The following is a 13,208-nucleotide window of genomic DNA, read 5'->3' as shown; positions in this document are numbered from 1 at the left end:
CCCTGGGAAGGATCCCCAGGTTTGAATTCCACCGTTTCTTCGCCTACAATATAAAATGTACAAAAATGCCTACTTCGATCATAGCTTTCCAACTATTATGTACTATTCACATCTTAAAAACCAATGTCTTCTCGATGGGGGTCTACGGAATTCTTGTTCTGGAGACGGTTGCAACATCGTTGGTTAGGCTAAAAGGGAGATTTAGTCGTTTTCCCATACAGGTCCTTCTGAGTGTGATTCTCAAGGGAAACATTCTTACTCATGTGGTACATAAGACTTCCTGGAGCAGTTTGACAGAACTCGGGAATGCATGGCGAGGTCATCGGTATTCCCTATTCCAGACAACACTAGACCTTTTCTAATTTAAACATTCTAAAGAGGTCTCTTTATATTTCCTGTTGCAATGTTTGTTAATGCAGTTGATGACGGGGAAATAAACCGGTCAAAGCTGTTCCCCCAGCAACAGAATACTACTGAAAAAGGTCTACAGAAGCTTTCCAAAAAAGAAAAAATCTAAAAGTATTCATCTAGTCATGTATGTGTAATGACCATACTGTGCAGAGTTTGCATTTCTTAAAAAATTGTCATCCATGCTTTGCGCACATTCACACTTGGGAACTGACCAGTAGTAGTAATTCTAAGGAGGGATTTCAACACTTGCTCAGTGGCACCTAGTAGGAAGGGAATGTGACACTAGGTTCACCTTGTCACCAGCTAATTCGGGGAATCAATCCCACAGCTAAACAATCTAGGCCACTGCCACCCTTGAACGGAGTCGTGTGCAAATAAAAATCAAGACAATGAAATATCCAATACGTGTTTTAAATTAATTTATATATATAAAAAGAAAAGCAAAAAGAAATATGCATTTACCCACTGAAGCAGAACAAACATCTATCACTTGTTTTTCCTCGTGGAACATAGAACACAATCTGAATAGACTTAGTAGCCTGAACAGAATAAAATAACCAAGCAAGGAGACTGCCAACTTCAACACAAAAGGTAACAAACACAGCCAATTAAGATGACGGAGAGAACGAAAAAGGGGGAAAAGATAAAAATAAACAAAGAAAGAGGGTAAGTGCAGCACTGGTCAGAATCATAGCATAGATTCAGTCTTAATTTTCTTCAGTTCCATATTCAGTTATCTGCTCAAGTACATCGTCTCTAGATCCGTAACATGCAAGCATCGATGAAGCATAATGGTCAAATACGCATGGGAATATATTTTCTCTCATAGGATATTTGTTAAAATATGATAAAAAAAAAAAGTGATAAAGAAATGTCTTTTCGCATTTTACTCAATAGAAGAGGGGGGAGAGATCCGCTCCATAGTGTTTTTTCTTCAAGGAAAAAGGAGACTACATTCATTTCACTGAACAGAGTCCACATACAAGAAGATTCCAAAATATCAGGCGATGTTTTAATGATTTTAGACCCCACTTATAGATTTTAGTATCTTAATTATTACTAGATATCTGTGCCTTGGGAAACAGAGAAACACTCAAAAAAGATCCAAAGATACACATGTACAACAGAATACTGCATATCTACTCACGACTTAGGTAGGTCAACAAGAAGGCTAGCTGCCAGAGATGGGAATGTCCACACATACACACGCTTCCCTCTGCCGATTATTACACTACTGTTGTCAATTTCATTTTGTTTTTCTATTTCAACACACGTTAAGCGTTTTTTTTTTTTTTGGATGACCACCAGGATGCTGCTAATAGGTTCCTTTCCCTTCCTTGGGGGGGTTATGTTCCAAGTAAAAACGGACAGAGGAGCTGTTCAATCTGCGCTGACTCCTCTCCGCAGTCCCAGCTGAGCACTGAGGCGGGGGAGAGAATCTGAGGCTTGGCTACTTTTTTTTTCTTTTTCCTTGTGGATCTGGAAACTTGTGATTTGTCTTTTGCCCTTTTCCTTTTTTTTTTATATTTATTTTTTTATTTAACTTCTACGAAGGCTTCCTGTGCTTCTCTTGAGGTTTTCTTTCCATCCGAGTCTCAAATCGGGGTCACAGTCATCAGCAACTTTTCTTCTCTCATTTGTTTTTGCTTCTCCTTTTGGTCTTTTAAGTTTTTGCATCCCGTTTCACGCTCTTTTATACCCAGGGGTGACGGGTGGGGTGGGGCTGTTACACATTCTGTAAGTACATGTTTCCATAGCGCTTCTCCTTTTGGCACCTTGGAGTAGACGATAACCAGGTAGGACAATGGGGCGGGGCAGGGGGAGAACAGAAGTGTGTAGGGTGCAATAGTAGATTAGTTAGGCTCATCGGAGGGGGGGGGGGGGGGGTCAGTATTCATACCAGGGAGCTAGTTGTCGCCGACCTGTTCACTGACCCCACCCTCTCCGCCTCTGTCCGTGTTGGAGTTGTTGTTCACAGCCGTGGCGACAGCGCCCCCTTCCCCCTCTGCTTTCACCCTCTTGGAGTCGGTCTGGTCTTGCTGGTCCCCGTTCTGCCTCTTGGTAGGAAGGGATGCGGAGGCTGAAGCGTGGGCGGCCAGGAGGTGGAGAGGGTTCGCCACGGCTGTCGGGGCAGAGAGTTAAAACATGTCAATTCGATACAGTTCCGAATCAGCACAGAATCTAGATACGTATGGTTCTTTACACACAATCAGTTTCACATAGTGTCATACTTTATATTTTACTGATTTGACTTATTACTTTATGGCACCTTTACTTATGCCATTATATACATTTCTTTATATGACTTCAGATAATTTTATTGCCAGCTTTTTTAAATGTACATACATTCAGAAAAACGTGAGATGCTTGTTTTTTGTAAACATAGTACACAAGGTATATTCCATCTATACAAACTAGGGATGTCCGATATTATCGGCCTACCGATATTATCGGCCGATAGGCATTAAAATGTGATATCGGAAAATATCTGTCTGTTTTCAAAAAAAAAAATCTGATTTTATTTATTGTCAAAAGTATGCATAATGTTGTGTTAATTCCACAACAAGATATATGTAATGTTAATTACCTGAAATTATTCAATTTTTTGGGTGGGGAAACCCTGCATATATCGGTATCGGTTGATATCGGTATCGGAAATTAAGAGTTGGACAATATCGGTATAGGTAAAAAAGCCAATATCGAGCATCCCTAATACAAACTATACAATAACAAGACTAGCGCTCTATTGTGGCTAGTGCTCTCATCGTTGAGCTTACTCGTTTCTCTTGTCAAATACATTTCATTGTACCGTTGACCCTGTGTTAACCTACTTATGACTAAAAAGGTGAACTGAAACTGAACCGCTTAAATGCCCAATGAACTCATCCGGTTCATTGCCTTGCCCCCGTCTTGGGCAAGATGGCCTTGAAGGTTTAAATTAGAGCTGGGCCGTTAACGGCGTTACCGGGCTAAGTTAACGGCGGACTGTTATCGCACGATAAAAAAATTGGGTCTCCTCTCCTCTCTCTGCACGAGAAGCGAGCCGCAGCGACTCAGCGAGCCACACACTCACACAAAATACACATACGGGTACTTAAGGGAGGGGCCTGTCCGTGGCTCCGTGTTGAAGCGCGGAGGACACAGACCGAGCTCTGCGCTCATCATGGCGGAGAGAACAAAACGAAAGTCTGGGTACACTTTACGAAAGTCGATGCCGACAACGCACGTTTCCACAAGTGCAATAAAACATTTGCAAGTAAGGGTGGCAATACAAGCAATTTGTCAAAACATCTGTTGTCAAAACATAACAGAAATGCGCCGTTTGACTGCTTTGCTCGCAGTGTTCCATCTCCATCCATGTCCACTGCAGGTAAGCCAAGATACGGAGTTAGCTAGGCTAATAACGAATTATTACGAATAGGCTAATAAATAAAATATAATTGCTTAGCTAATTATTTAGCTACAAATATATTTGAAAGATGACAACTTTTTATAGATAAGTCATTCGTCAGGCTGAGGCTTGCAGCCACCATGTCCCAGCCCACCCCTCCTCCCTCTACCACCACTGGTCCCAGCCAAGCAAAGTCCCTTCACCCTAGCAGCTAGGAAGGATGACAGAGGATAGGGTGAACGAGTGTCACAGGGCTGTGGCCCAGTTTGTTGTCAAAGGCCTGCACCCCTTCTCTACAGTGGAGTCCAAGGGTTTTAGGTAACAACTAATCATTCAGTGTATATAGTTTTTTTTTTTTTTATCTTAATTTGTTGTTTATTATAAAAAGTCTGTAATTCAGACACATTTAAAACATTGTTGCTGCTGTTGCTGAAGAAATAATATTTATTTATTATATTTATTTATAAAGTTATATAAAAGAACATTGCTGCTGCTGTTGAAGAAATAATATTTATTTATTATATTTATTTATAAAGTTATATAAAAGAACATTGCTGCTGCTGTTGCTGAAGAAATAATATTTATTTATAAAGTTATAAATAATAAAGCAATGTCGATAAAGTACCGAACCGTTAAGCAGTATCGATAAAATTCTAACGATACCCATCCCTAGGTAGAACACACATATTTTGAATGCCTTCGGCAGACTTCAAATGAGCCATTTTAATCCAGATTAACTCCAGGATTGCAGATAGATTCATCTAAATAAAAAAAAAAAATGTATCTATGCCCACCTCTAGTTTAAATAAATGTAACCTTGTGCACCATTTTGAATGTGCTTAGCTCGCAGTGCTGTTGTGAATGCACAACAGCGCATCCTTTTCATTGAAAATAATGAGGAATTAAGAGGCCAGCAGACTAAAGACAGGTGTTTGTGTGTGCGAGCGCCACCTGTAGTAGCAGCATTGCTGATGGGGACAAGATGCGTCCCATTCTGTATGATAGTCTTTACTGGAAGCTGGTGGTGGCCAAGTGGAGCTTGTTGCAGGATGGTAACCGTTGTGAGGGGCATGGCCTGAGAGGTCTGTATGATGTGACTAGCTCCGCCTATAGAGGAAGTAGTGATGGCAGGCATCTGCTCCACTTTGACTAAAGAAAGGGAGAAAAATCGTTTCAATTGAAAGCACTCACGTTTCGTTAGAACTTTCAAGTAACTTACTATAGACCACCGCAACACTTACGGTATTCTGAAATCATGGGAGCGGGGAGAGAAAATGAAAAGTGGATGAGAGCCTTGATATTAAGTGGTTGTAGATACGGCTGTGGGGGTGCGGGAGACATGATCCAATAGACTTTTATACGCCCGAGTCTCCTGAACATGGACAGACCAATCCCAAGTCGATCGGCACTTTCCCGGCCGAGCTAGTCACTTTTCCGCATCTACTCCCGAACTCTGCATGCGCAGATTGATAAACCTAAAAATGCGTAGTTCGGGAGTAGGTGCGGAAAAGTGACTATTGCTCGGCCGAGAAAGTGCCGATCGACTTGGGACTGGTCTCTGTGTTCAGGATACTCTGGCGTATAAAAGTCTTATTGGATCATGTCTCCAGCACCCCCACAGCCGCAGCTACAACCACTTAATGTCAAGGCCCTAATCCACATTCAATCATTTTCTCCCCCCGCTGTCTCTCCCATGAGCTCAATGTAACGCGGTGCAGTGCAGTGGTCTATGGATGAATTATGGAATGAACAAAGTCTAACCTTTGACCTCCTGGTGGTCTCCACCTCCATTCTGCTGAGGTTCTGTTTTCACCATGGTGGCAGTCTGTCCGGCCATGGTCGCCATGGTGACTGCTGGGATCTGGTGGACTACGTGCAGCGTCTGCATGACCGGGGTGGAGCCGACTGTCGTCACCATGGCCGGTGTGGCCATGGTGTAGGTCACAGGCTTCATGGTTGTCTGAGGCATCTGGCGCTGCACAGCAATCAATACCGGTTGGCTGTTCAGTGGTGAGCCTAGTGGAGATTAAGGTTAAAGGTTAAGAGAGTGGGTCTTATCCTTTTTTCTAAGTACAGTCAGGTCCATAAACACTACAATTTTCACAATTTGGGCTCTGTACACCACCAGTGGATTTGAAATGAAACAATCAAGATGTGCTTTAACATTCAGCTTTGATTTGATGGTATTTACATTCAAATCAGGTGAACGGTATAGGAATTTCTATATGTGCCAAAAGGGACCAAAAGTAATTGGACAATTGGCTGTTCCATGGACAGGTGTGTCATTCCCTCATTATTTCATTTACAAGGAGCAGAAAAACGGTTGAGTTAATTTCAAGTGTGGTATTTGCATTTGGAATATGTTGCCGTTAACTCTCAATACGAGGTCCAAAGAGCAGTTACTATCAGTGAAGCAGGCCATCATTAGGCTGAAAAATCTAAACAAACCCATCAAATAGCATAAAAAAAAAGATTTGTTTGATATTTTTTTTTTGCATTTATTGCTTTATCCGGATAGGCCCGTCAGAGAGATATAATGGGAGAAGACGTGGGGGGGGGGGGGAGACATGCGGCAAAGGTCTCCGGTCCGGGAGTCGAACCCGGGACGTCCGCATTGCGCCACCCTGGCGCCACTGTAAAAACACTTAAAAAGATAAAACGCACTGGTGAACTCGGCAACACCAAAAGACCTGGAAGATCACGGAAAAACAATTTCCCTGGTGAAGAAAAACCCCTTCACTACAGTTGGTCAGATCAATGATGGGAAGAGAAGATTATGGAGAAGGAAAGGAACTGCTCATGATCCAAAGCATACCATCTCGTAAATTAAGCATGGTGGTGGTAGTGTTATGGCATTGACATGTATGTAGGGCTGGCGATATGGCCAAAAATGATATCACGATAAGGATATGATAATGTTATATCACTCGATATCGATATTGTTATAAGTATTAATAAAAATAAAAAATATTTAATAATTTTTTTTTTATTTAAACAGATGTAGGTTTATTTTGCAGCAATTCTTTGTCATGGCCACCATCTTTAGTGTTACAGCCCCTCACACTCCAGTTCTCAGGCTGCAGCTGGTTTGAAAGCGAAAGTAAACAAGCTTCTCTGCAGACTGTGGCTCCAGGGGAGTTGAATAGGTCTGGCTCTGCTAGTTTCTTTTCTATCTTTTGCCGCTTTTTTGGTGGACAAACCACTGCACATGTGCACCATGACTCGCGACTGGAGATTAGCTCTGCTAGCACACATTGCCTACTGTGTACAGACGGTTTCAAACTGTATTTTAAATTAGAAAGCAAACTAAATAAATGGACAAGAGAAAAATAAATCTGAATTTGGTCAGTATTGTCATTTGGACAAGCAAAGCCATTACTTTAAGTTGCAGGCAAGAAAGACAAGTTTTTATTATCAATCAATGTCGATTATGTAAGGGATAATTTATAGCTACGAGGTCATTGTCGCAAAATAATTTTTCTAAGCGCAGTGAAGGTCAATTATTTTGCGACAATGACCGAGTATAGCTATACAGAAGCAGTTGTTCTGTGGCTCCTCTGTCATCGCCGGCAGGTGTGGACGTGATTGAACCTGATGTAGTGCAGCTGTGCGAGATAAAGTTGGGAACGAGGTTATAGCTTTCGTGACTGCGATCAAAATGCTTGATTGTGATTGGTCAATAGCACTCTGTTGCCCATAACAGCGGCCATTATTGCGCCATTGCCCATAGCAGCGGTCAGTTATCGAGAAATAATTGACCGCTGCTAGGGGTAACGGAGCGCTATTGACCAATCACAATCAAGCATTTTAGCTAATGTTAAAACGCCATGTAATAATAAAATATATCGCAATAATTATTGTTATCGTTATATCGCCCATCCCTACATGTATGATTGCCAACTGGTTCCCTTGTATTTACTGATGATGTGACTTCTGACAAGCATCAGGATGAACTGAAGTGTTTCGGGGCAATATTATCTGCTCATCAGCCAAATGCTTCAGAACTCATTGGACACAGTGCAGATGGACACTGACCCGAAGCATACTGCATAGTGCATAAGGCAAAGAAGTGGAATGTTATGCAATGGCCAAGTCAATCACCTGACCTCAATCTAATTGAGAATGCATTTCACTAGCTGAAGACCAAACTGAAGGGAAAATGCCCCAAGAACAAGCGGGAACTGAAGACAGTTGCAGTAGAGGCCTGGCAGAGCATCGCCAGGGACAAAACCCAGTGCCTGGTGATGTTCCAGACTTCCAGTCATTGCCTGCAAAGCATTTGCAAGTGTTAAAAGTGACAATTTGACTCATGATCGTTAGTTTGTCCAATTATTTTTGGTCCCTTAAAAAAAGTGGGGGGCACACGTTTTAATTCCACCTACACTGTCCTGTTTTGGATGTAAATACCCACAAATTAAATCTGAGTCTACATTTAAAGCACATCTTGATTGTTCATTGTGGTGGTGTACAGAGACAAAATTGTGTCAATGTCCAAATGTTTATGGACCTGTATATTGTATAACATGTAAGGCAGTGGCTATATCATATTTTTTTTTATTTTTATCCTACCAGCAGCATTCTGTGCAAAGCGAGCCTCTTGGATGACAGCGAGTTTTGGCTGGACCGTAGTGGGTGGGGTGGGGTTAGGTGGTGGGGTCGGCTCTGGTTCCATGGGGACTGGGGAGCCCTCTCTGGACAGACTGTCTGGGGTCTGGACCCCACTGGAGTGAGCAGACAGTGCCCCTGTGTGGTTGGGAGAGGCTGGGGCACTCCTGGGATGGAAGAGAAGAAACAAGCAGTATTGACAACAACTCTGTGCATCTCCCAGTAAAGAACCCCCAACGACTTTCATCCAACCACACTTCCCACACACAATGAGACATCTGGGTCTATAGACAATGTAGATAATTGCGCTTTACCTGGAGGAGAGTGGTCCTAGTGGGGTCCTGAAGCAGGGGACCCCTCTTGGTCTGCGCTTCCTGAAGGCCTGCTCTATGAGCTTGCCCTCAGAGGATGGGTCGATCCTCCAGAAGGAGCCTTTACCAGGCTCCTCCTGGGACCGCGCCACTTTGATGAAGTAGCGGTTGAGGGACAGGTTGTGACGGATCGAGTTCTAAGCACACCAGACAAAGGGAAACACAAGTTGAGAGTGATTGACTTCCATCTTAAAAACAATATGGTCTAATCGTCGCACTGTGAAGACACTGACCTGCCAGCCTTTGTCTGCTGTCCTGTAATATGGGTAGTTCTTGGTGATGTGGGTGTATATTCCATTCAGGGTTAGCTGTTTGTCTGGGGCCATGGTGATGGCTTGGACTATTAGCTGTGCATATGAATATGGTGGTTTCGAGTCATCCTGTTGAGGAAAAAGAAAAGGTATTTTTAAATTAATTATTTAAAGTCTTACTAAAAACCCACCGACTACACAAGCCAGATTACAGAGTTGGGGGGAAAAAAGCCCAGTACAAAGTCTAGATTTTCACAACTGTTGGGCCATTTTTAGACTTCAATGAGTAACCAATGTGGCCGGGGATTGTTCAAAATTGTGCCGTCTCCAGATTAATCTTGTGTGGAATCTCTTTAATGTTTTTTCTTCTGGTGCCATAACGACATCCTTCTTCCATCCGTGTTAAATAAAGAACATGCCGATGGAAGACTTGTGTGAATTTACTAAATTCTTGCATAAGATATTCCTTTATTGATCCCCTAGGCCTAGGGGAAATTTGGGTTCTTGCTTCTGATCTTGTCTGCTCTGGGTGACACGCACCTTTGGGCTGTCTCCTTCCGAGGCTTCCTTGTCGTTTTCTGATTGGGAGTTGTCCCCTATGAGGTCAGAGGTTAAAACACGGCCCATCCTGTAGCTCGAGAGTCCCGCCCCACGTGGACTTGAGGGACAGGAGTTAGCCGCACTGTGGGATGGAGACACATTAATGCACGAGGGTTACTTACATTCTGAACCTGTTTTCCACACAGTGAAGGCTCTAAAGTACATGGGCACGGCAGACAATTGCCCTATTTTCACTATTTCTATTGCTATGTAAGCTAAACAAACATTTGTAGAGAGGGGTTAGCTCATCAAAACAAATGAGGATGTAGCTATTTTTAGTTGTTGCAACAGCCGTTTGAGAAATGTGAAGACAACACTTAGATATGACATTTAACAATTGATATTACAACCAAGAAGATGTCAATTTAGAAATTTGATCATTTCAATACAGCTTGTTTGTTTTCAATTAGTGTTTGTGGCATCTGCCTCCCTCTCACATGACTGCAATATGCATTCTGTTTACATAGTAATACAATAGTAGGACAATTACATTAACAAGGTCTCTTATCTGACTCATGGCTGCTATAAAAATAAATACATAATTTTTGGTATCAATTTGATGTCTTTGGAGAAAGGGTACAGAAAAAGCCTCAATTTGATCAAATATACAGAGCATCATAGTCATATCTAGAAAATCAAGACGGCATGTACAACATTTTTACCAGAACCCCCCCCCCCCCCCCCCCCCTGGTGCATAAAGAGATACTCTGCATCCTTAAAAAGGTATTGGAAAAACAAGCAGTTTTAAGTGTTGAATTCAACTACCAGAAAACGATAAACTGTTATCAAAAACACTGTCCTCATCCCATCCCTACTACACCCAGGTGTTTTCATTTACATTTAGCTGACGCTTTTATCCAAAGCGACTTACGTTTTGTAGTACGACAAAGTCAGCAGAAAGGTATCAGCTGATGTTCATCAAAGTGTTGAGTGCTGTTCTTAGCATACCCCCCCCCAACAAACATCACCTAACTCGGTCTCACCTGAGGGTGCCGGTAGGTGAAGGCAGAGGGCTCATGAGGTGGGCTATGTTGTCTGGAATGTTGATGGTCAGTGGTGATATCTGGGGCTGGACGGGCTTGACGGGTGATTCCGGCACGTTCCTTCGCTCTTTCTTATCAGTGGACAGGGCCGTGAACGTGATCTTGATGCTTGTGCTGGGGAACCGAAAACAGCACCTAAAAAGGAACAAGCAAGATCAACAAACTGATTGTGATAGTGATTAGCAGGCCACCTGGTTTAAACCTTGCTCAACCGTGGTCAATTACGGTATATTAATTTATCAGTATTCTGATTAACACAGACTGGATAGTCATAATATGTGTACATTCAAATGGCTCCGTTAACCGTGGGGTCAGTCATTGGAGATGGTTCTTGTTAGACATGTTTGTCACAACAAGGCAGACCCAAGTCAGAGACCAACTGGGGAACAGAGGGGTTCCACTGTACAGAGTTTAAATATGGATATCCATCATGATATCCTCTTATGTAACAAGGCCACGTCTAAATGTGTCTTATTTATTATTAAGTAGATATATTTGGACCGGTTTGCTGACCGGCGGTGTGTTTTCACGGCCTAAATTGAATTAACCACGACGCATACACATTTTCAATAGATCTACATTCTAGCAAACACGGCGGTACATCGGTTCCCCTGCGAAACCAAGAGAATAGACCTATTGAAATACGACAGGCGAAGGTAATGCCTAGCATTCAACCTAGTTTTGACGAGCTCCCCGAGGTATAATAAACAGAAAAACAAAATCACATGCAGGCATTGATTGATTGAAAACTTTATTAACAGATTGCAGAATGGGTACAGTACAGTTCAATACACACAATTGTTAAGGGGATGCAGACCAGAGAAAGACGTTCGTCTTGTTTACATCAGGGTCCCCCATTTTCAATTCATCATTTGTAAACATTGCAACTGAGAACATGAGGCCAAGTTGACATTGAGCCAGTGTGATGGTACGGTGTAGGGGCCGTGGTTAGCTTGCTGCTAAAGCCTTAATAACGGTGTTAACAATAGACCCATCCTCACGTGTGAATAACACCGCAGGTTGTTTGGTTGCAGGTTACTATGCAAACAGCTTCGATCGTTAGCCGCCGCTAGCTGCATGCTAGGTGGGACATGATGCTACTGCACTAGGTGTTGCTTTATACACAACACGTGCACCGGGGGAACAAAACAATAACAAACGGGGAATACCAATGAATTCACATTCCGCCTCGTCCGATTAAAGTATAAATGGAATAATAAATCGATCTTACATTCGTGGAAGCTGAAGAGGTGGAGCCCCCCGTCTCTGGAACACCCCGTCTACAAACACCCCGTTTTTCCCGAGACATCGGAGGTAGAAGTCCCCGCTGCCCGTGCCGTCTTCTCCCGCGGTGAAGATCTCGATGTGCCGGCGGGAGATGAAGCTGGAGTGTCCCATGCTGACGTCCACCGAACCCTGAGAGGAGTTCCGACCGATGGTCACCGACCTTTTCTTCATCAGATATTCGAATTCTCGGCCCTCGAGCCGGGCTACCGCCGACCCCGACATCCCGCTTACTACCACCGCCATCTTCTAGGAGTTCCGATTGAAATTTAAGGGGGGTACGCGCGAAATTTAAAACGGTTACTCCGAATTTAGAAGGGGGTCAATAATTTTAAGATTTTATGCAAGGGGCATCCAATTTTAAACCGTGAACATTTGGACTAGGAACGTGCCAGACCGGGGAACACAGCGGCTCCGACCCACCGCCGCGACAGAGAGAAAAAGAAGGGACATCAACCAACCACAAACGGCCAAATGGGCGGAAATAGTATGACAGACATCTTATACAACCAATGAAAACCAGGTCGAGGTAGGCAGATGAATCGTGTTTACCAATGACAACAACAATATAAATAGCTTGTAGAAATAGTGGTTGGTTGCATCGCAGGCTGACACGCAGATCAGAGGCAGGTTGCAAAATGTGGTTTTATAGTTTCACGGATGGGATGATTGTGGTCCCAAAATGTCATGTCAGTCAATTATATCTTTGAATTATTACATTAATTTGGACTATTGCTATTACTTGAAGCTGTACTGCTGGTCAATGGGACATAGCAACACCCTCTTACAATGCACATAAGTCAAAATAAATACATACATAAGTACAGCAATTACACTAGGGCCCTTTCACTGAAAGTTTAGAATGCCCATTTGTCTTCCATTTTGGAAGAGGCAATGGTTGTGTGCAACTGCAAAACAACAGTTGCTATGTGTTGATATGAGACAAAAATGCAATAATTTTATATCACAACAACACTGTTTGACGAACACTGTTACCTAGCTGCCAGAGTTGTACAGACCTGTTGTACAGAACATTGATTGAAAATTGTATTAACAGATTGCAGAATGGGTACAATACAGTACAGCTCAATAATACACACAATTGTTAAGGGGATGCAGACCAGAGAAAGACTTTCGTCTTGTTTACATCAGGGTCCCCCATTTTCAATTAATCATAACATATATGACATACAGATAGACAATACTGCTACATCTATACATTAATGACATACCAGATTTACAAATACAGTAT

The 13,208-nt window shown here is 42.7% G+C and overlaps 1 protein-coding gene across 1 annotated transcript; it reads right to left on the bottom strand.

Moving 5' to 3' along the window:
* Positions 1-815: 815 nt before the first annotated feature.
* On the bottom strand, positions 816-12,380 carry foxk2a (forkhead box K2a). Its single transcript, XM_084323661.1, has 9 exons — positions 11,904-12,380; positions 10,613-10,807; positions 9,570-9,711; positions 9,012-9,158; positions 8,722-8,915; positions 8,372-8,574; positions 5,564-5,818; positions 4,754-4,951; positions 816-2,533 (listed from the first exon to the last, which is right to left on the bottom strand). Exons 1-9 carry the CDS (start codon positions 12,200-12,202, stop codon positions 2,319-2,321), a joined length of 1,848 nt encoding a protein of 615 aa, XP_084179787.1. The 5' UTR covers positions 12,203-12,380; the 3' UTR covers positions 816-2,318.
* Positions 12,381-13,208: the final 828 nt, after the last annotated feature.

Source organism: Notolepis coatsorum (genome assembly GCF_963971535.1).
Source record: "Notolepis coatsorum genome assembly, chromosome: 10".
Taxonomy (NCBI): Eukaryota; Metazoa; Chordata; class Actinopteri; order Aulopiformes; family Paralepididae; genus Notolepis; species Notolepis coatsorum.
This window is presented reverse-complemented; position numbering and strand designations above follow the sequence as displayed.